Below are 23,835 nucleotides of genomic sequence, written 5' to 3' on the forward strand. Positions count from 1 at the left end.
CAGTAGTTAAAAAGTTAAATAAAGGGTAACATACAGTATTACTTCTTGAGAGCTGGCCGATAGAGCCTGCACTTGTTCTCCCCGCATTTTGTCTCCAATTTAAAGATGTAAAATGTCTGGTTGGATTTTATGAGCGACAAGTTTTTCTTTTCCTTTGCAGTCAAAACAAAAATCTTGCTATCATAAAATAACATCCCCAAAAAAGGCAAACATATCATCTTAAACCACAATCTACAAAAGTGTGGAGTAAAAAAGTTTAACAGTGAAGCTTGTTTTTTCTTTTTTTTAAAAAAAAAAATCTAATTAGATCTTAACTCTGCTTGTTCAGGAAGCTCGTGCAAAGGAGAAAGTGGAGCTTTTTTCTCGTCACTGAATCTGAACATGAAACTAATTTCTGCAGAAAGTAGCACACAGCTGCAGTTGCTTACCTGCGACATGCCCTCCATGTCCAGCTGAATGAGGTCAGTTTGGTTGTACTGCAGGATAGCCAGGCCCACACGGAAGATAATCTCTAGGCCCTGCGGAGAGGTCAAACATTTCAACATGTCGGCTCTGTGAGGTGATGGAAGATACACAGTCTAATCCCTTCTCTTGATAACTCACAAAACGTTTCCTACCTCATACATGAATATATCAAAGATGCGTGTGGCAACAGGTAGAGGGAGGAAGGTGAGAAAAAGGGTGAGGAACCAGGACGACGCATACATAGATGTGTGGAAACTCTGAGAGCGGAAATGGACGTTTAGCTCTGGAAGTTGCTCCTGAGGTAAAAACAAAAAACAAAACAGCACATTTCAAAGCGTCAAATTATGAAACCAGGCTCAGAAGGATGCATCTGAAAAGGAAGTGATGTGTTGAAGATGTAATTTAATGCTTTGCTGCCTCCTTCTGGACAAAAGTTACATTGCAGCTCAAGCTGGTTAAAATGATCTCCTGCTTCATTCATTTTACCTGTAGAAGATATTCAAACTGGTAGATGCAGAGGCCGAGCTCGGCCATGCTGGGTTTGAACAGTTCCCTCAGACGATACTCCTGCATCAGACGCACAAAAACACAAAACGCCTCCTCCTCTGGCATCTGAGGGACGCAGGGAAGAATGAGTGATTCATAAGTCGTATATTGAATGCTGCTTATGCTGAACCATTTGATGCAGGGTCTTCCATTTTCTACAAGTAACCTCAAGAGACAACTTATGAACACTAAAATCTAAGAAATCTAGTTAGACTAATTATAGTTAAGTTCAGATTTGTTGTTCTGAATAATATTTTATCATTACCTGCATTAGAAGCAAGCCAACAATAAATGCGCTGCCTTGGCAGTAGCCCACTTCCCGATCAACCAGAGAGTACGCCTGGAAAACAAAAACATTCCCTGTATTAGTTTAGCTTCTTGTGTATTTGTAGTAAAATGGCATCTGTAATCCTGACTGAACATTAAGACTGCAAGCAATAAGATGAACAATTCACCAGAGATCCTTTCATTTCCTGAGTAGCTCAACTACAACAGGCCTCAACTGATCTGCAGACAATCGACAAAGTGGTTTCCATGGTAGTTAACAGCACATTTCCTCGTGTCTCGTGGAAATGTGGATGTCGTTTTAGGAGGAAAATCTCATTAAGTAAAGACATGAATGATAAAGATTACCAATCTGTTTTATAATTATAAGAAAACATATTTGAATATTAGTCTGTTTCTTGAACAAAATATGTGATGAGGTTTAAAAATAAAGTTTTAGTTAAAAAAAAGAAAAACTGAAACAGAATCAAATAAAAATCTAATCAAATCCATTTTATTTATGAAGTGCTTTTCAAGCAGAAAGCAACACAAAGTGCTTTACACTATAGAAACAAGTTTATGCTCATTAAAGTAAAACACACCTTCACACAAAGGTATATAACAAAGCAATAAAAAACACCTCATTGTAGTCTCTTTGGCACACAATCACACATACACACAAAGCGCATGTACACTTTTCCCACCCCCACCACCCCTACCCCACGAACTGCAATCCCTCGTTACTGCTGCTTAACTGAACGTAGGTATGAAAATGTTCGAAGAAATAAACATCAGGCCTGACGCTCTATGCTGCTGTGAGGAAACAATATCTTGGGATCCATTTACAGGGAGGGAGGCCTCCACCACAGGGACTGCCCGGACTGGGGCAGGTCTAGTCTGGTAACGTTAGTTCCCTAAAATGAAACAGTTTGCCGAGTCCAGAATAAATGAGCAAAAAAGACATTAATAAACACCTTTGTGAAATATTAAAGCAGTTTAATCAATGAATATGTAGAATAAATATATAAGCTTCTTAGACATTTTACCATCCATTCTTTGGAAGATTTCTGAAAAGTTGGTTGACTTTTAGCAGATTACTGAGCTGTGGAAGTCCATCATAGACATACAGCCATGGCTCACCACTTAGTCTGTTTCCAGCTGGATTTGTTAGGATCTGTGACTGGCTGACTACTCTTAGATATGTCTGATCTGTGGTGGGCAAATTTAAACAAATTCGTCCTTTTACCAAACAGTGAACAGTCTGATGCTATTTATCTGATTTGCATGACGGCATGTCATAGCTGCTTTCCGTGTCCACGGCAGTGAGCACACACAAAGACACATGCACGCACACACAGGCTTCCATCAGAGGACAGAGTGCATGCGTTGGAAAACACGTTAACAAGCTGAAAAGCAGACAAAATTTGAGTTTCTAAATTCTCTCAGGCAGGTGGAGATGGAAGCATCTTGCTCCAGTGAGGAGCAGATGGAGTATTTCTCCCTTTCTGTTGTTATGGCAATAGCATCATGGTCGTCACGGGAACACGCACAGCTGAACAAAGCTGAGTCTAGTGTCACTGAAGGAATATTACGTCGTATTACGGGTTTAAGTGGCTCCAGTATTCTTTGCAGGTTTTATTAACATCAACACGTTATTTGAGATCTGAACTCAGAATATTTAGAGCGACTCCACTGAATGAAACGGTTTCATCAGGACATTTAAAAAGTTTCACTTTTTTCTGTCCTGTTTTTTTTCTTTTGTTTGTTTTTTAAATCACTGCATTTCTGAAGCTCTATTGTTATAGTATTTCAAAAATGCATGTAGATGTGTCAGATCAGATTATTACAGTAATCTGATTACTACCTGATAATTTTGATAGTCAAATAAATGCACTCAGTGTTTTATAAAAATAGTTATCTGAGAATGTCTTTAATATTGAAGAAAGATTGGTGGTGTTACACAAGTAGCTGTAAATGAATCGATATTGAATCGAATCAGATTTAATGGAAAGCTGATCGAAATGGGCTGTTGTGAATCTAATCAAATTGATTCAGGAAATTAGTGACGATACCTAGCCATGCCTGTGAGTAGTGACCAAAGGAACAGGATCGCGAGATGCTGGGTAATCCCTGAGGGGCTTAGGCTCCTCTGCATCAAGAAGAGAAACAATGAGGTGTCTCAGTTGTCTGGTTAGGATACCACCTGGATGCCTCCCTGGTGAGGTGTTCCATGCACGTCCCACTGGGGAAGATCCAGGACATGCTGGAGGGACTAGGTCTCTCAGCTGGCCTGGGAACGCCTTGGAATCCAATCAGAAAAACTGCTAGAACTGGCTGGAAAAAAGGAAGACTGGGCTTCCCTGCTAAGACTTTAACACCTAGGTGTAATGCTTTTAATATATTTTATGTAAAGCACTTTAAGTTGTTTTGTACATGAAATGTGCTATACAAATAAACCTGCCTTGCTTTGCCTTGTAAAAAGACATGTTATTAGATACTGGTGTGAAATCTTGTTACAATCTTGCAGATAAATGTTTCGTGCAGCTATGTTCTCCTTTTAGTCTTTAACCACCACAACTTGTTCCCTCCAGGTGTTCTTGAGATATCTCGTTTACAATCTGAAAACATTTTTTAAAGTCAAATTTTTCCTCAGCTGGGAAAACACCACACTGAAGAGTTCAGCCTGTAATGAAATGCAGCAGCCCTCACCTTCATAACATTGAAAAGCACTTCCTGCCCCAGGCTGTCCTGGCCTTTGAAGAACTCATGCTCGGGGTATGTGCGGGCTATATCTCTGCGAATGAGCTTCTCACAGGGGGAGGACATCTTCAGCAGCTCCGAGTACTGATTCTTCACCGGCATGTCAGTGGCGTTGCCCAGCAGCTGCCAGACGATTGCACGGAAGTGATGTGGGATGCCCTTCCTGATCAACTCCTGTGTGGACATTTAAGACAGTATTCCACTTTTGTTTTCCATGTATGCAAATCTAAAGGATTAAAGCATGTCAGAGGAGCACACAGATGAGAAAAGAAGACTCATAAAGGAGTTATTAATTAAATATTTAGGATACATTGAACATATGATGGATCTTTTTAACATATCATAGTGCTTTTAGATATTTATTGTTATTAGTGTGTTTGTGACCGATTGTTTTTACTGCTGGCTGTACAAAAAAACTACCCTAACGGGATAATAAACATTCCTTGAACCTTGAACTTCTGCAGTCATTTTTTCCCCTACCTACACTTTGCAGACAGTCAATTTATTTTTGCACATTTAGTCTTTTCTCTCCCATTTTGCCCTGACTTGTCTTCTCTCACATCTATCTTCTTTTCCCCTGGGACTCTTTGTGTGACAGAGGACACACCAAGGGAGGGGACACAGCGGACAAACAGAAAAAGATTGGTGCAGTGCAACTAAAAACACTGCAGTCATAATCAAAAACCTACTGCACTAACACACTCGATTCTCAGCAAAAGATACATAAGTTGTGAGATTATGTATGTTTGTTTGGCACATGCACAAAGCTAAACTGGGCGAGCCTGATGACTTAATGAAAAAAAAAAAGTGAAATTGTTCTCACTTTCAAGTAGATTCACTTTTTTTATTGTTCACCTCTGATTTATGATCCCCCCACCTTCAGAAGTTTATCCTTCTTGCGTCTCCACTCCTCCCACTCATTAACAATGCGGCCCCATAAGATCCAGGTATCTTCCTCCAAGTGTGACAGGTTTGAGGAGGCCGAGGAGCTGGACACCAGCGACGAGCCGCTGTTGCGCCGCGATCCGCTCATCGACCGCATCGACTTGGAATCAGCTTCCAGTAGCCTGCGTGGAGACAGTTATTGAACTTTGTGATGACAGAGAAGCATGTTCATTAAGCACTTGGAGTGGGAGGCCTCAAGCCCTAAACATGATGATACAATGCACAACCAGCTGGGATTCCATATGACAATGACAATTCTCATTATAAACAACAATATGTCTTTGTAGAAAGGCTCAGGCTGCATTTTTTTTTCTTTCGGGTCTTTGGTGGATGATGTGAATAAAGAAGCCATTATTTTCCCAAAGGGTGCTGAGCTGAATCCTACTTTGACCCAGCATGTCTGATTTTCTGAAGTGTGAAGGTTGACTTTCTACACTCATCTGCTAGAAATTAAGGTGAAACTGAAAATATTTTTTAAATTCTTTTAATCCATGTTGGGGTTAACAAAGCAAGGAGTGTTTTTATGCACTGACGGTCCATGTAAGGTTAAATGTGTTAGATATGTGATACAATTTTTTGTGAGGGATTAAACCTTAACATAAGGGTTAAACTTCACTATTGAATAGAAAAGTAATTCTTGCAAACACAGAGCTTAAGCCACCTCATTTATTTTCATAATCTATGTATACCAACAATGACACTGTAGGGTTAGGGTTACTAACAAAAATAATGAGCTTCTTCTCCAGCCAACAGGATGCATAATATGAGATGCTGCACAAAACATTTACTCTTCCTGTTTCTCTTAGAAAAAAAGATTTTTCAGAATGAAGTTTCATCAGTGGTCACATCTTTGCGTCAGTGCTGACTCACTTTTAGTTTGGCCATATTTGTTCTGAATCTCATGCTCAATGCCAGTTATTAATTGGTGGTCCTAGAGGGGGGTGGAGGTCCCCCCTATTCAAAAAGGATGCCAGCTCCCCTTGTACAAGGTGTCCGGTCCCTGTATGACCAGTGCCAGTAAATAAGATTAGTTTCCAGTGAGGGTTGGACTCTGTGAAGGCTGCCCTTTGTCTCTGATTCTGTTCATAACTTTTATGGACAGAATTTCTAGGCGCAGCCGAGGTATTGAGGGGTGTTGGTGGCCTCAGGATTGGGTCTCTGCTTTTTGCAGATGATGTGGTTCTGTTGGCCTCATCGGGCCGTGATCTTTAGCGCTCGCTGGCGCGATCCGCAGCTAAGTGTGAAGCGAATGGGATGAGAATGAGCACCTTCAAATCCAAGATCATGGTCCCTAGCAGGAAAAGGTGGAGTGTTTTATGCAGGTTGAGAATGAGGTCCTTTCCCAAGTGGAGGAGTTCAAGTATCTCAGGGTCTTGTTCACAAATGAGGGAAGGATGGAGGGGAGATTGACATGCGGATTTGGTGCAATATCTGCAGTGATGTGGACGCTGCATACCGGTCGATCTACGTTCCTATCCTCACCTATGGTCACGAGCTGTGGATGGTGACCAAAAGAATGAGATTGCGAATACAAGTGCTCAAAATGAGTATTCTCTGTAGGGTGGCCAGGATCTCCCTAAGAGATAGGGTGAAAAGCTCGGTCATCCAGGAGGGGTTCACAGTAGAGTGCTCCTTTGCATCGAGTGGACCCAGATGAGGTGGCTCGGGCAGGATGGTACTGGAGGGTCAGGATGCATCCTGGACATGTCCTTGGTGAGGTGTTCTGGCCACGTCCCACTGGGAGAATACCCTGGGGAAGGCCCAGGACACACTGGAAGGACTACATCTCCTGGCTGGCCTGGGAAAACCTCGGGATCCCCCTGGACGAGCTGGCGAATGTGGCTGGGGAGAGGGAAGTCTGGGCTTCCTTACTTAGGCAGCTGCCCCTGCAACACGACCCCAGATAAGCGGTAGAAATGGATGGATGGATAGTGGTAAAGACGGACATAGCAATGACTTCATATACCAAGCACAGTTGTAAATAAACAGTGGCCGTCATTGGCCATGATTCTTCCAGATAAACATGTTTTCATCTCCATATGGATCCAGTGGCTTCAGGTGCAGCGATGACTGCACTACAGTTAACTCAGGGATCTCCAACTCTGGTCCTCGTGAGTCACTTCTAATGAAATTTTGGCAATAATAATAAATTACATTTATTGTGACTCGCACCGATTAAAATGGTAAACGGTCTGTATTTATATAGTGCTTTTACTGTACCTGGAATGATACCCAAAGTGCTTTACATTATACATCAGATTCACCCATTCACACACCAAGGGCGGAAGCTGTCATGCAAGGCGCCAGCCACGACCCATAAGGAGCAATTTGGGGTTTGGTATCTTACTCACGGACACCTCGATATGACCTTGACAAGCCGAGAATCGAACCAGCACCCCTCAAGCTATAAGACGACCACTCTACCCACTGAGGTGTGCCGCTCAGTGGGTAGGAAAAATTAGGATTTTTAATTAGGGGGGAAAAAAAACAACAGCATCTAACTAATAATTCGCAGCACAGTGTAGAAAATGGATCGGTATTTAAGTGATTAACATCCAACTGTTTCTTAAGTATTTATATACTGTTCCCTAAACTCAATCCAAAATGGTAATTATCAAATCCCAGCTTATCCAGTGTGACTAGGCATAGCAAGCCCCATCTAATTATCTTTCTTCCTACAGTACAGTAAAACATGGTAGGGTGAGGTGATATGGAAACCAAATTAAAAGCTTATTATTTCTTAGACAGTGTATAATCCTCATTTGCAATTAACACTATTATCAAGCAGATAAAAAAAGTGCAGAAAGTAACAGAAAGTATTCTCCTCCAGTGTGAGCAGTTTAACCTTTGCTCTGAATTCCTAACGAAACCATTATTATTTACACTTTTTCAGTTTCCTGACAAAAAAGGGGGCATGGTGGTGTGTTGGTTAGCTCTGTCGTGTCACAGCAAAAACATTCTTGGTCTGAATCTTGACTTGGGCCTTTCTGTGCAAAGTTTGCATATTTCCTCTCCGTGCATGGGTAGGTTCTCTTCAGGAACTTATGCTTCCTCTCATCATATGAAATATGCATTACTAGCTTAACTGTGATGGACCAGCAACCTGTCCAGGATGTACTCTGCCTCTTACCCACTAGCTGCTGGGAAAGGCTCTAGCTCACTGTAACCCTGAACTGGAGTAGGCATAGAAAATGGATGGATGGAAGGATTTCATCAGAAAACACAATGAGTCAAAAAGAGCAACTGAAATAAATCCCTGTACATCCACACATTAACCACAAGTCACTCATTCTTCAACTGCAACATTTAATATCAAGTTCACTTACTTGTAAAAGGACTGATGATGTTAATTGTGAGTGCAAGTGCTCATGATGCTGTCCTGAAGACTTCAATGAAATTCAGCCACAGTTTCTTTAACACAAAGCTATATTTAACGCCAGCTGCTACTTTGACAAAGATACGCAGATAAAATCCTACATAGTATTAATGAGGAGAAACTGTAAGTGAGTTTTCATCTCACCTTGTTACTGACAAATACAGAAAGAAAAGTAGGGATATAATCCTTTACTCTAATTATATCGTTAAGCACAAATGTGTCTGATTTTATATCTCACTTGAAAAAGAATATAAAGTAAGCCAGAGCAGCAATCCTGTACCCAACCACAGTTTATCTAAGAATAAACAGTTTAAATACTAGACTGAAACACTAAAATGAATGACTCTTCCTTGCACTACATTAACAATACTGCTCCTAGGTTTCCACATCTTTAACATAAACTCTCAGCTAATTAATACGTACATTCAACCTGCAGTATCGTAAGTCAGCCAAGCTTATAGTCATTGAACTAATGAAGACTCCTTTTAAATAGCACTATGTAACTTTCTGACCCTAAAATGCTTTTCTGACTCATTTGATAGCACTGGGACATTAATTATGTACAGATATGACCAGCAGTGTCCCGAGGCTGAGAAACCACACTTCCCACTACTTTACCCTGAACGCTGCAACACTTAACAGCAACATTTTGCTGTAGGACACCAGGTCAGACCCAGCAACTGGACATCAACACACTGGTTATTTTGAGCAAACACCGTGGCTGATTTACCAAAGAAACACAAGACAACATTATCGGACGCCGAGAAGAAAAGAAAGAGAGAAGTAATTAAACAACAGTCAACGTTGAACTGACTTTTACTGACTGGAGAGAGTTCAGAGTACAGGTAGGACGTAAGATGGATGCTAAATTAGCTGTTGTTAGGGGACGTGCCATTGAGAACATCTGCCAAAGTTCAGTAGTGTTTCTTTAAAGGCATTACTTTCAAGGTATTTATCTGGTATTAATATATCAGATAATCTGAGTTTACTGTAAAATCTTCTTAAAATAAATGGCCACAGCAGATACAGTCAGCTAGAGACTGCTGTGATTCTGACTGATATCTAGTTAATGGTTTTATATGGGAGGGTTGTCTGTCGCCACAGACCGGTTTTAATCTTGACCAGGGCCTTTCTGTGTGGCGTTTACATGGTCTCCCTGAATCTGCCTGATTTTTTTCTGGTTCTTCTAGTTCTCTCTCACCGTCAAGATTTGAGTTAAATATATTTGTCTGTCTAATGATTTAAAGGTCAATTGATTCTAAATTTTAAAGAAGCAGATCTGTCACCATGATAAATGCAAGCTAAATATCATGTCTTTAATAAATGATTGAACCTGCTACTGTAAAACTCTATTTTCAGATAACTAAAAGACTAACAGCTTTTGGTTTCAGAGCAGATCATGCTAGCCTTATCCAGAGCTCCAGACTAACTTTTAGCATTGGTTGTACTGGTGCGCCTAACTTTGCAATTTAGCTGTACCAGCCAAAAATGTAGGTGCATCCCAGTTTTTACAGTGTCGCTCTCAGCAGCTCATTTTAATTTTAAAGATTGTCTTTTGATCATTACACACAGACATAGTTGGTTATTTAAATTATTGTGAACAATAATGAGGTTTAAAAAAATCTCTGTCTTTATTTGAAACATGAATGGTAATTAAAAAAAATTAAATGAACTATTTATTTTTTTAACTAAATGAAACTAAACATTTCAAACTTTGAAACAGGTCATGAGGGTGTGCTGTCTCTGGCAAATTTTCCTCCTCTGAATTCACGTTAAATCTTTTTCATTATTATCTCATTGGACTTGGATTCTTTGAAAGGCAGCTTCTCTTTGGCTACAGTATATTACACATCATGTTTTTGGCTGCTCAAACCGCCAGAAACATCCAGGGATTGTGTTACTGTTTTTTTTACTTTTTTGTTTTAAGTAAGTGGCTGCCTTTTAACCTACAGTGTTTCCTCTACCATTATATTGGGGGTGTGCCCCCACTAAAAGTTCACATTAATTTATTTTGATCTGGTTTTCTAAAAAGCGTCAAGTTACAACAGGCGTCATTTCAGGTTCTCTGTTCTCTAGAGCAGGTTTATGCTGTCTTCTACTAAACAGTCTGATGTTATTGAAGTGATTTACATAATGGCATGTCATAGCTGCTCACTGTGTCGCTCTGAGTCCCACCTTGACACCACTTCCAAGCGTGCACACACCCAGGTGAGCACACTTCCGTCAGCGGACAGAGAACATGTGTCGGGAAACATGCCAACTAGCTGAAAAGTTGTTTTTTAAACTCTCTCACGGAGGTAAAGATAGAAACACTTGCGGTCCAGCAAGGAGCAGCTGGAGTATTTCTCCTGCTCCGGTGTTACGTCGAGAACGTCATGTCCATCACAGGAGCGCGTACAGCTGAACAAGCAGAATCTACCCTCATTGTAATGAGTTGCATTATGGCTTAAAATTGATCCCTTATTCTTTGTAGGTTTTATTGACATCAACACTATCTATATTCTAGGACTGCGTAGCGTTGGATTTCCTCATGTTTTTTAGCCATCACCGACTTGAGGCGGGTCTGTGCAGGTGACAACATGCAGACGGGAGCTGCAGCAGTCAAAACACATTCAACTCAGCTTTTTGGCACGGTTAAAAATGAGTGAGAATAATAGATAACAACCACATATGAGCAAATTCTACCATCTTCCATGTTTTACAATTAATTCCAGCTTCCATGATTCTTGTCTGTGTCGTTCTTTGTTGTACCAGATGTCTAATATGTGTCGCTGTTAATTTCAAACCAACACAACAAGGTGTACAGCTGTGGATCAGAGCCAGTCAGAGGTGAAGACCCACTTCTTCTTTTGGATTTTTATCACAGTGTTGTTATTCTATGAGGTTGGGTAAGGAGGGAATGAACACAGAATATGTTGTCAAACATTCAGAGAGATAATTAAAGCCCTTCATCTAGACCTGTGATATGTTAGGTGCACCGGTGCCACCAAGCTTCCACAGAAGCTGGAATTCTGGTCGCATGTGTAACCAAAACGGTCTAGAGCCCTGTTACCTGTTCTGCTCCTCCAGCTTTGCTAGCAGCTCAAGCTCATCAGGACTCAGATTCTCAGAGTCTGCTGGGGAGTGTGCTGGTGCTGACAGTGCTGCATCATGGGAAGAAGAGTCTGGGCTGAGCACGGGGCTGCCTGTTGATGGGGGGTCTGGGTCCATGCCAGGAGGGGAAGAGGAGCAATCCAGCTGAGCCCCACTGGAGTTCTCTCTTTCTGGGCTGCTGCTGGGGATAGACATGGTGTTGAGGGTGGAGTGGGGTAAGTGACGCCGTGTGGGTGTGGTGGGAGGGTCTCCGAGTCTCGCTTTCTGGTCTCCCTCTTCAATCACCTGGCTGTCGCCTGATCGGGCAGCTGGTGGACCCAGGACCAATATGATCAGAAATCTTCAAACCTGTTGACAGAAAAAAGAAAAAAAATTAAAAACAAAAGGCAAACTGTATAAGTGCTGCATGTATGGACGGTAGTCCTTCATTTACTCATGTATCATATAGTTAAAAAAAACTCAGCTGAAACCTGTAAATACTTGCATTAAAGGTAAATTATTTGGGATAAGTCAAAAATCCGGTTTTTATTGCAGTGTTTCTCAAAAGGGGGTATGTAGAGAAACTCCAGGGTAGGGCTGAGCGATATGGCCTAAAAATTAAATCTCAGATTTTTTTCTACCCAAATCTGATTTCCAATTTTAATCAATTTTTTTTCTTTTCAAAAAACATGAACTTATTAAAAACATTTATTTATTTATATGAATGAATGCCAGCAAAAAGAAAGTAAATAATGTCATAACTTTTTCACCATGTAAATGATGCAACACAACTGCATCCGTGATCTCTTTCCATCTGGATCCTTATCATACAGGATCCGCTGTGGAAATAATTCCCCTGATGTTAGCCGTCTCTGAATAAGAGTTTGTGGGCTGAAGTTGTTCTCTGCATCTTGTAGAGAGCAGCATTTCTCACTGCAGTTATATGCACAGCTAAATTCCAGGTGTGAGTAACGACTCACCTCACTGTAAATATTAGTGCTTTCAGACAAACACCGTTCTGGTGCAGAGGGCTAAGCCCGCTGCTAACTACAGAAGCCCACGGAGAAAATCCATAAGAAAAAGAAAATAATCCAGGTTTTCATAAAAATAAATGGTCAGAAATGGAAAATTCGAGTTGTCGATTTTATCAATTGCCCAGTCTTACCCAATAAAAGACCCACAAAAAAGCAACAACTAAAGACAGCTGGAGAAAAGGTCAAGCAAAGGATCACAAAGAGGGAAACACAGTGCTGGGTAATGTCCGTGGGTTTATGAGTCATTCAAAAGCATGAATCAACCTTTCAAAACCCATAAGAGTTAAAAATCCTCAGCTTAAAATATGATCTCTTTATCACTTGTACTTCTTTCTACTAAAACAAAGGAAAAAATGTGATATTTTCATTATTTATATGTTCTTTTACTGGTCCAGCCCACTGGAGATCAGATGAGACATGGGTTGAAACAATATTCTACAGGGGGTACAATGTTGAAAAAAGTTTAAAAACCACTGATTTAATGGGTTGAAGTTAACATTTGCTCCATATTTCAGTAAATATTACAGTAAACAAACACACTCATTTTTAAAATTTTTAGCGTTTGTGCAAAGATATGAAAATTAACCGAAGATCCAGATGAAAATGCTAATGAAGGAAAACAACCCATAACTCTGCAGTTACTGTTGATGGTCTTACTGTACAGACTACTGCTCTTCTAACGTCAGACTCAGAAGCTTTCATAAGGACTGAGCCATGGTCGCCAGCATGTTGATGTGCAACACTGCTTCAAAAAACATGAAATGAACTGAAACATAACTAAATGAACCATTTATAATGGTTCATAAAGTTCAGAGAGAAAACTGCAACGACAGCCTAAACCACTGGATAGTAGAAAGAGACGAGGAGAGTTGCTGGTTATTTAGTCCTGAGAGACATTTCACAGCAGTCAACAGCTTGCAGATAATAGATTAAACCATCCCATTTGAGCTCAAACAAGATACTCTCAAATAAAACTGTACTGACTGTTTTTTGCTTTTTTGATAAATAATATTAAAACAAAGCCACTGTTTGTGTGAGTTTGTTTCCAGCTTGATACTTCCACTGATAAAAGGGAATAGAAAGGACAAGAATGTCGTTCCACTCCACCATTCGGTTTGCTAATGAGGCAATGTGAAGACTTCACACATTCCAGACGATAACATGGGAAGAAGAAAACACTCAGTTAACACTAATGTTTACTACATGCAGATCTGCTGCAGCCACCAGAGACGTTAACATGCAGGATGTAGTTTCAGGAGGCTAAACAGCGAAAGTGCTGCTCTGTAAGCAGGAGTAAAATGTGGCGCCACAGTCGATTCCCTGGGATCTCGCTTGTCTGCTTTATAGATGTTACCTCTTTTAATAGAGCAACCCAGTGGAACAATGTGTGTCCAACATACAGACCAACAAAGCATCACTAGCAAACAGCTACAACATTAATAATATGATAAATATAGGGGCTATGCATTCGTATGGATGAGTTGGATGAAACAAATAGTACACTACAGACACACACCCACAGCTGTACAGTCATAGGCAACCAAAGCCAGTACCAAGTTATGGTATAAAAAAATGCACTTTTACCCCCTGGCCTTTAACCCAGCGAGCTAACCCAGCGACTTCATTTTTACCTTTTCTATGTACACTTCCATTATACATTTATATTGTTCCCTACACATTAATATGTTTGTTTTGTCTTTATTTGTGATTTAATTCCTGCTCATTATTGGTGCTGTTTAAGGTTTTTATTCTCTTTTAATTTAGTTGTACATAATAGCTGACTATGGTATAGTACCAAAAAAAAACCTTTATACCCCTTATGCAACTTCCCAATTTACACACACCTGACTCCTTCCTTGACTTCTTTTCTCATCATTTAGTCCCTCCCAACAGAAATGCAAGCAGATGAGTTGATCACAAACAAAAGAGTAAAGAGGCAAGGAACAGATATTTAATAAAATGAGACATTCTTTCACAAGAGCTTTCATTTTAAACCAATGAAAGCCAACTAAGACACTTATGACAGCTTCATTTCATTAATTCTGTCAAAAAAAAACATTAAATCTGTTTGATAAAATGTGTATGCTTTTATTTAATTTACAATGTCACCCTCAAACATCACAGATGTTAAGACTCCTCACCTATAGCTCCTCCTACAAGCCTCTTTTTTCCTTAATCCTCTCTCCGCATGCAATTTAGGAATTAAGATATCCCTTTTTGAAACCACAGGCAAGAGGATGGAGAGAAGATGAGACACGGAGGCTGAAACTAGACTAATGACACAAGGATATAGCGGGGGTCTCCAATGTTTACTAAAAAAAAAAAAAAAAAAAAGAGCACTTTTTGTCAACTGTCCCACCAAATAAACATAATTTAAAGGCACAAAACCTACTTCATTTTCAGAAATATCTTGTGTAATAACTGTGATGTTTGTTGTCATTTTAATGGTCCTCCTTGACAGTTTTTGCAGAGACATAGCTCTAATTTTCCGAACAATTTCACATTTGTTTATTCAGTCCAAAAATAACTTTAATGAATGATTCTTTTGTGTATACAGCATCCGTAAACAGGCTTGCTATATCCTAAGTTGCCTCATAAGCTGCAGCAGCAGTTGAGTTAAAATACGTTTTTTCTTTGTTGGGGGTCAGAAATGGCTTTTTATTTATTTTTGCTTATCTTGAGTTTGGTATGTTCAGCAAATGCCGTGTGTTTGTTCTTGAAATGTCTTTTTACATATTTTTTTATTGTTGTTTTCTAATTTCTTGGCACAAATAAAGCATGTGGGTAAGCCTGCGTCGTTGCTGATGAACCTGAATCTGATGCAGACTTACATTAAATTTTTCTCTAGAGCCAGTAGAGAAGGACTGATGTGTTGCTTGTAGCTTAAAAGCTACGGGGTTGCAGATCCCTGGCTATCAGTAAACAATGCTCTGTAAAACTGATTTCAGCCATGTGATGAAGCGAGAAGATTGATGGTAATATTCTGCAGCCTGTATAATATGAAACATGTGACACTGACCAAAAAAAAAAACAAAAAATAAATATATATATATAAAAAATAAATAAAAACACAAGGAAAGCAGGTTATAGCCTGCAGGAAAAAGAGTGTATGGAAGCTGAGAGTGCCCATGCTTGACTATTATTCTTTTTTTTAATTTGTTATCTTGAGATAACAAGTTTTGTTATCTCAAGATAAAAAAAAATATTAAAAAGCTTAAGACTTAGTGTGTAACAACTGATTTCATTGATCAAAATAGACCCCATGGCAGCTGGGAAGGAGCTACAGTCATGTTTATGTCTAATTCTGTGAATGAGCGACTGGTAAAACTTTATAATCAGACACGTCCCAATTTCAGCCTTTGTCAGAGTTGGTAGAAGTAAAATCATATGTACTGATCAGTGATGGATGTTCCTCAATTTGACGTCAGCTTGCATCTGTTGCTGGCTTGACTATTCTGAGGCATCCCGGTACAGAACAGCTCTGTACTGGCCACTTGGACCCATCCACAAGATAATGGCTCTTCAACAATGAATGGGTCCTCTCCGGGCTTCCTTCCACAGTCCAAAGAAATGCATGTTAAACTGATCTGAGTCTCTAAATTCTCGCTAGGAATGAGTGTACGTTTGATTGGATGTCTCTCTGTGTTGATTCTGTGATGGACTAGGAACAGCTCCAACCCCCACTTGAGACCCTGCATTTGAGTAATCTGTCATCATCATGAAAACTGTGTTAAAATACGCGAGCACGTCCGCTCTCTAGCTTCTGTAAGAAGGCAACGGCAGGAGCATGATAACCATCTGATCACCAGATGTAGGGATCACTGCATTCATGCATTGCAACCAGCCTATCACAAGAACCATTAATAAGTGAATAAAACCAGTTGCATTTGTAAAGGGCTTCTTCAAAAAACAATCAGAAATACAACAACTAGCTGGTTGGAAATGCAATTTAAAATATGCCAGCTCCAGTTTTTTTTAACTTATCTGTAAAGCCATCCCACCCTCTGGGTAAAAACTGTATGCTAGGAAAAAAACAATAATTAAAAATCAATTTAAAAACCATCAGAGAGGGAGGGTGTGTTAATAAAGATGTCACAAGCTAAATCAAATAGAATAATAATAAAAAAAAAAAACATACAAAAGAAACTCCTACGACAAATGCAGAGGTTTTCAGCTGTGTCGTAAAAAGTGTGAGTCATACTCTCTCTCTCTCTCTCTCACACACACACACACACACACACACACACACACACACACACACACACACACACACACACACACACACACACACACACACACACACAAATTTGTTAAGGGAAGGACACCGTGAAGGTCTCTGACAAAGCAAAGTGAGCCAGATTTTCTGAATTTGGCTGTTGTGTGTCACCACAGGCCCCGCTGGGGAGGACAGATTTTCATTTTAATTAATTTACAGTGGATTCATACTTCTCTACATGTGCAAACATACACACCAGCTCCAGTCATCCTAAATGAACCCACATCCCCTTTAGTCCTCCATGTTTTAAATGTTGTATGAAGGGTTTGCATTTAAGCTGCTGTACAGGACGGCTGATTTACAAATCCCTTCCACTGGCGCTAACAGGGTTGTCACAGTCTCCATCTGTCTCAAGCCTGGGGCAATTACCACAAGCCTAACTAACAAAAAGAAATGCTTCCCAGTGATGTCTTTATAACATCCATATTTTCTTAAAAGACGTGTGCTAAGACTAACCTTCTAAAGAGCAGATCATTTCCCCCAACACCCAGACAGACCAAGAAACAGACAAAAATTTGGTCATCATTTTATAAACAAAGCTCAGAGAATCAGCTGGTTTCTCTCAGGGACCACATCCCTGCTGTGTGTTGCCTTCAGGGCTCTCCTGCTCTGCTGTCCTCTTTGTTCATCTGTGGTAGTTCCAAGCCATGATCTCATGTTTGGTTTCTGACTCTTGGACTGTTCACATTTTCACAGCATTCAGCTACAGCAGCGAGAGTCCTTGTGACTGCTGCTGGGCTCCACATTGCCTCAAAGTGCACCATTGTAAGGAAGGGGTGTGTTTTTATCAGATACAGTAGCTCAGTGATCTCTCCTTTCCTTGCCATTATAAGAAACATTGACGTGGCTAGCTTAAATCATTGTATGGACTCATTGTCTGATGCAGAACTGTTGCAGACATACTGACAAAGTAAAATCTAGAGCCAGACCAATATGGATTTTTTGAGGCTGATGCCGATTCCGATATTAGGCAGAAAAAAAATTCTGACAACCAATTCGGCCGATTAATTAAAAAAAACAAAAACAAAAAACGGCTATCTTATTTTAAACTGGCATTGTGATTTTTTCTTTCTATGGAGCATGCATTAATATAGATACCAGTTGTACTGATGAATTTATTTTGAGATTTAGACCATAGGTGTATTTTATATAACAGCAATATGAGTTAAGTTACTGGCAAAACAATATTTATCAAACCCTCTGACGCAATTTAACATTAAGTCACATTTTCTCTCCTCCATTATTTCCTTTGCCATGAAGTCATGACTCATATGACCCAAAATAAAACCCAGACACTTTTCTCAGATGTCAAAACACGTCATCTTTGACAGAGTTGCATTTTAAACATATAATTGGTCACAAATAGTCTGGCATTTATGTTACTCCACAACAGCATACACAGTATGTTGCTGTTACAGCCTGAGTCACATTATAGTATTTTCTGACAAAGTAAAACTAAGAGTGACATGACATCATGACAGTTGCTGAGGACAGAGTCATATTTATTATTTTAACTATTCCACCTCCTCTCTACATTCACACGCTGCTCCTTAAATGTGTCTCAACACAGTTGATGAAGTGATGAACGCTCGTTCTGTACTCTCAAATATTTTGTACACTTAACATTATTTCTGCAGTTACTTACTGGCTTTTACGCTGTTAGCTAACACTATGCTAGGCTGGCATAACCATAGCAATGTTATTGCTAACATAAATGGACAGGGAGTAACATTTAGCACTTCTTTGGCAATGCAACGTAAAGGAAAAGCATGTGTGACTAAGCACAGGTCACTATCATGACACATGGCAAACAAGAGTTAAACTGAAACTGGAGACATGTTGAGTCATTCTTAATTTCACAACGTTGTTATAAATGTACCTTTTGTCAAGTTGCGCTATGCCAACCCCTGTAGCGCTGCCTGGCTGTAGTTACTGCTGTAGCTATTGACAGTGGTGAGAACTGAGGATTGAATGGAGTCAGAGCTCCATTTAGTTGACAAACGGCACAACAACATCATTCTGCACAACTCCGACACTTGACAACATTCGCCTTGATATGACAAATTAAGAATATATTGGCGTTTATCTGCAAAACTCTGGCCGATTATTATTGCTTTGAAAAAGGGCTTTAATCGGCTGATTTAATTGACCGGCTGATCAATCGGTCGGGCTCTAATACAACCAAACATTCATTAAATTTTATATATACTTGATCTACTTTCTGTTTTAACTTAACATTTTAGAGGTGGTCAAAAATTAGTGAAACAAACAGATATGCAACAGGTATACAAATGGAACAAATAAATTATTCTCTTATACGGTAACAAGAGAGAATAAAAACGTGGGACGGGATGTATTGTGTATGTGTCAACCGGGTAGCCAAATGTGTAACTAAATCCATAATCAGACAGATTGTCCACCATGAATAATCGTCACATGATTTTGCTACAGTTCCCGGTGAGAAGAGCATCCTCCATGTTTTCTTCACTATTAAAATGCTTTCAGTGTTAAGCAGGAAATATGGGAAATGTTTAGTTTAGGTTAAGAGTAACTTAATACAGTGAGTAAAACAAGTGGCTATAACTGAATGTAAAAACAGGCAAACTCCTGAGCCAAAGCTCTTTAGCAACCACCTCCTACAGTGAAGCTACAGTTGACCTAGCTGACTTGGCTAAAGCAGGTCAACACAAGTTTGGGAAAAACCATACAAACTATTAAATATTAGCTTCATGTCAGCTTTCCCAGCAGCATCGCCATAGACACAGCCAAGCGGTTAAATCACCTATTTTGCTCATAAAAGCCTGATAGTCATCTTAGGGATAGCTGTGGGAAGAGGTAACACTCAAAGCAAACAAATGGCAGATGAGATTTTATCTTTGAAAAAATTAATCTCCATTTTAAAATCTTGTTTTCCAAACTACCTCAAGCTTCCAAGGGAAATGAAAAAGTAATCAAGGTGTCGCTGTTGGAGCTTTGACTAAAACAATGATTCATTGTCCTCATTTATTTGCGGTTTCTGGTAAGAAAAAAAACAAAACAACATTACATCAAAAGTGAAAAACCTTCCCAGTGACAGCATGACTGTCTAAAGGAGTCAGCGCTATCATCTGTCCACTGTGACAACACAGGTTTCAAAATGCCTCAGTCTCTCATATGGTAACACATGCATGTATGTACTGTTAATCATATTCTAAGGCTCAGTCATCTGGCTGCAAATCATTCCTTTTTCACTTTAAACAGTCACAGAATGATGAAATGCTCTGACCTCTTGTACAGAAAAGCAGCATGTATGGCCCTGTTTAACATAGACTTAATTGTAATTACAGTACAAGCACAAACAGACTGCGAGGATATATAATTGTTTACATATCGTTGATATTAACTAAAGGAAACCATGTTTGGCAATGAGACATACCTAACTACAATGCAAGGAACAGTAATATTCAGCTTAAGCCACAACACAACACAACACAATGTTAAATGCCCTGAACCGCTGCTATATGTAATGGCTGTTTCCACATCTCTGCCTCAGTATTTGAAATGAATTTGCACGTTGGTGGAAATCCAGCCTGCAAAAGTATGAAAATGAGATCACGACTTGAGTAAAATCTGCAGGGCAGCACCAATCCAGTTACAAATCTGCAGGCTCGAAGAACAATGGGGCAGAGAGGCTAGGGGGGTTGGGGGGTTGAAGGAGCTGCAGTTAGTGAGCTTCAAACACAAAACCCAGGTCATCAGTCTGCTTCCTGCTTCCACGTGTCAGCAAAGCAGATAGAATGCAGAGTACCAGCACTGGAACAGCAAACCAGTAGTCCAGGCAGGGAGACAGGCATCAGTAACGAGAGATTTTCTTTTTTTTTAATTTAAATCTACATTTTAACATACGGATTGAAGACATCTTGTGTTTTTGATCATCTGGATAAAATAAACAAAAGTTTAAACACAGGAGAAAAAAAAAAAAAAAAAAAAAAAATAATCGGCCTTAGCAGATCTAGATCAGACCGAGTTATCAGAAGGTAAAACATCAGCCTCATCAATAAATAAAGCATACATAAAACAACCAGGACCCAAGTATGAAGTTCATCTGAGGCCAGCTAAAAAATTAAATTGATCCGATCAGTTGTGTGTTTACATGGTGGAAAGATTCAATATGATCATAACGTTTTTGATGTGCAATGTCGCCTGATTCAGAAGAAGACAATGTGAGATATTTCATCAAATCTTTTTAAATCTACGTGTGAACAACTTGTTGAAAAGCCTTTTGACCACCGAGTTGCTCAATCATCCTTAACTCATTCAGAGTTTCCAACATCAACGTATCTGCCACAGTCCCGGTCCGTTCTGCTGCCATAGTTACTGCCATTTTTCTCTCTTTTTATTTAAACATTAAGGCAGAAAAACAGACAATTATTTCCTGAAACTCATCATGTCAGTCAAACACCTATGTTGTTTGAACATGTGCAGAAACAACAAACAGCACAGAAACCATTAGAATTAGTGTATACATGGTTATTTGTTTTCTGTTGCTAGGATAATGGAAAGTTTTAAACCACCACTCTCGATCGGATAGAAAATTCATCCCAATCAAGGCCAATCGGAAAAGAAGAAGCAGTTTTATTCCGATTGAATGTTTAATTGGTTTCATAAATACAGGTAGTCAAAGTCAAACAAAGTATTTGTATTACATACTGACCAGTTCTGTTTTGGTCCCATGTCTTCCATTCTGTTTTTCTTTTTTTTAAAAAAAATTTAATTTAATGTAGGAGTGCAGCTGATGTAACAGGAATGCACTGTAAGTATTATTTTTACCTGAATTTCAGTAAGTTCATGGACATAGATCAGAACAACAATCAGCATAATCCACATTCATTTTTGATCTGAGTAAGTGTGATCAGATCAGAATCTTCTGATTGGCATGTTTATGTTAAATAGTTTTTTTTCAATCAGACTGTTCATGCGAATACTTTTTCATGTACAGATGGCTCATGGGAATGAGAAGGTGCCTGCACCTAGTTTTATGAAATCTACTCCACATTTGAACCTGCATCTTACTTTGAACAGTCTTTTAATTTTTTGCTAAATTACTCACTGCTATTATAAAATGACTTAGTAATTCTCAAAGACTTTATTTTAAGAGCTGCAAATGAGAATCCCAGTTACTGTGAATTCATGAAAACGTGGAAATATATTAAGCTGCATTTTATTGTTCAGCTTTTATCCTAATACTTGATCCTTGATGCTGTCCAAATCAGTCTTTTCTAGTTAAAACAACAATATGTGGCCAAAACCAGCCCAAGGCACAAGAAAACTAAGCAGCCACTAATGTGTTTAAAATGTCAAGATATCTTGATTTAATATAAAAAAACAAATATTTAAATAATTAAGAAAAAACATATTTTTTAAATCATTTCAATAAAAATGGTAATACATGCAAAAACACGATTTTCTACTGTTTTATACTTTTATACTAATCATGGTTGCATGCAAATACTCTAGTTTAATTCCTGCTGCCTCTGTCGAACGGCACATGCACAGTTGTTTTGTGCAGCAGAGTGCTGTAAAATAAGTCGAGGACTAGTTGGTAACAGTTTGTAGCTGTTTTGTAATGGAAGATTCCATTTTTGCACACTGTGGTACGTCGGCTCTAAATTTTAAAAACAAGTCATTAAACTGGTTAACTTGTTTTCTCTCACTACCTCGTCTTGTCTGCTGGTGTTTTCTCTTTTTAAATACAAATTCAATATGCAAACATCACTCAGCATATTAAAAAGTGTAAATTGATACAAGACCATTTTTTAAATTTTTTTTACCCCATTAAAGTTAAAAACCAGAACCAGAGTGACACCAGCATGAGGTAATCAAGCCACAAATAATGCAAATGAATTGGTGTGTTATATTTATAGTGTAAGAACTGATCAAGCACTAGTAAAAGTTAAGCACTAGTGGTGCTGAGGTGGTCTACGGGGATCCCAAATCAATTCTGCTTGGGGCCCCATAAAGGCTCAGGCCAGGTTTGTATGTGACTCATGTTTTGATCCAGACATCCCTGTCACTGCAACCAAATACAGTGGCACATAATGAAAAAGACGGACAGGAGCAGGCAAAAATGACAAACCTGGAAGACAGTATCCCTTCTTGTTAGAGGTTACAAAGTTAAGCACTCATTTAAATGTACTCACACACACATACATCTATTACATAGAGATTGTTTATCCAAAAGACTGAATGGGGCCTTTCGGCTCACCGCTCTATTACATAGAGGAATAATGAGGCAGTGGTTAGTGCAGAGGAGAAGGCTAACCTGGAAAAGAAGTCTGCTCACATGTCACAGAGGCAGTACATGCAGTCTTTTGTGTTTGCATGACAGTAGAATCTGATAAAAGAAGAAGCTTTGAGTCTCTGGCACTTAAAAACAAGGTCACCAGGATGTGAAAATCTGATACCTATTTCCTTATGTATGAGATGACTTCTGCACAGTGAGTGGATTTCACAGTTATCTCATACAGAGACATGAACAGTTGTGCTCTTAGTCATGAGTACTTACAAATAAAGTGAGATAATTAAAGCATTGTATAATCTACATCCCCAATGAAAAGTGTAAACATCCAGAGTCCACACTAACATGATTTAGTGGCTTTCTTTCTTGACCTCCTTTGTTTTTGTTCACATTTGATGGGATTTACTTGGAAAGACAGCTGGATTAAGATATACTGAAACCAACTTTTCGGACGTCAATAAAATCTAAGACAAACCCACTGACAGACTCTGCGTCAACAGTCTTGACCAATAACGTTAAAAAAAAAAAAGAAAAAAAAAAAGACAAGCATGGAGTCGTTTGTTGATGCGGCGCAGCAGCGCCTCTGCCATCGGTGTTCCGGCTCTGCATGAGAGCTGAGGATGACTCTTTTAACCCCTTGTCTCGTGGTTTCAAATCCACAGAGTCAGTAATCGTATGGACCGGTTCGTCTGGACACAACAGCTTATTACCAGCTGTGACCAACAACAGGCCTGCATGCTCTGCAGTCGACTCGTGGAAGGGCTGGATCAACGTCTGTGGCCAAAATGACACATCATGGCTTCTTTGCGGCTCTAACTGT

The 23,835-nt window shown here is 39.4% G+C and overlaps 1 protein-coding gene across 2 annotated transcripts in view; it reads right to left on the bottom strand.

Annotated features, from left to right (window-relative positions):
• evi5l (ecotropic viral integration site 5 like) overlaps window positions 1-23,835 on the bottom strand; it is a 49,158-nt gene that overhangs the window by 24,600 nt on the left and 723 nt on the right. For both annotated transcript variants that reach the window (XM_041982052.1, XM_041982050.1), the window contains exons 2-8: window positions 11,409-11,797; window positions 4,913-5,102; window positions 3,985-4,209; window positions 1,277-1,351; window positions 952-1,077; window positions 618-761; window positions 429-518 (exon numbers count right to left, since the gene is read on the bottom strand). In XM_041982052.1, coding sequence (XP_041837986.1) covers window positions 429-518; window positions 618-761; window positions 952-1,077; window positions 1,277-1,351; window positions 3,985-4,209; window positions 4,913-5,102; window positions 11,409-11,644 — 1,086 coding nt within the window. In that variant the 5' untranslated portion in view covers window positions 11,645-11,797. The remainder of the gene's footprint in view (window positions 1-428; window positions 519-617; window positions 762-951; window positions 1,078-1,276; window positions 1,352-3,984; window positions 4,210-4,912; window positions 5,103-11,408; window positions 11,798-23,835) is intronic.

This window comes from Melanotaenia boesemani, chromosome 4, assembly GCF_017639745.1.
Source record: "Melanotaenia boesemani isolate fMelBoe1 chromosome 4, fMelBoe1.pri, whole genome shotgun sequence".
Taxonomy (NCBI): domain Eukaryota; kingdom Metazoa; phylum Chordata; class Actinopteri; order Atheriniformes; family Melanotaeniidae; genus Melanotaenia; species Melanotaenia boesemani.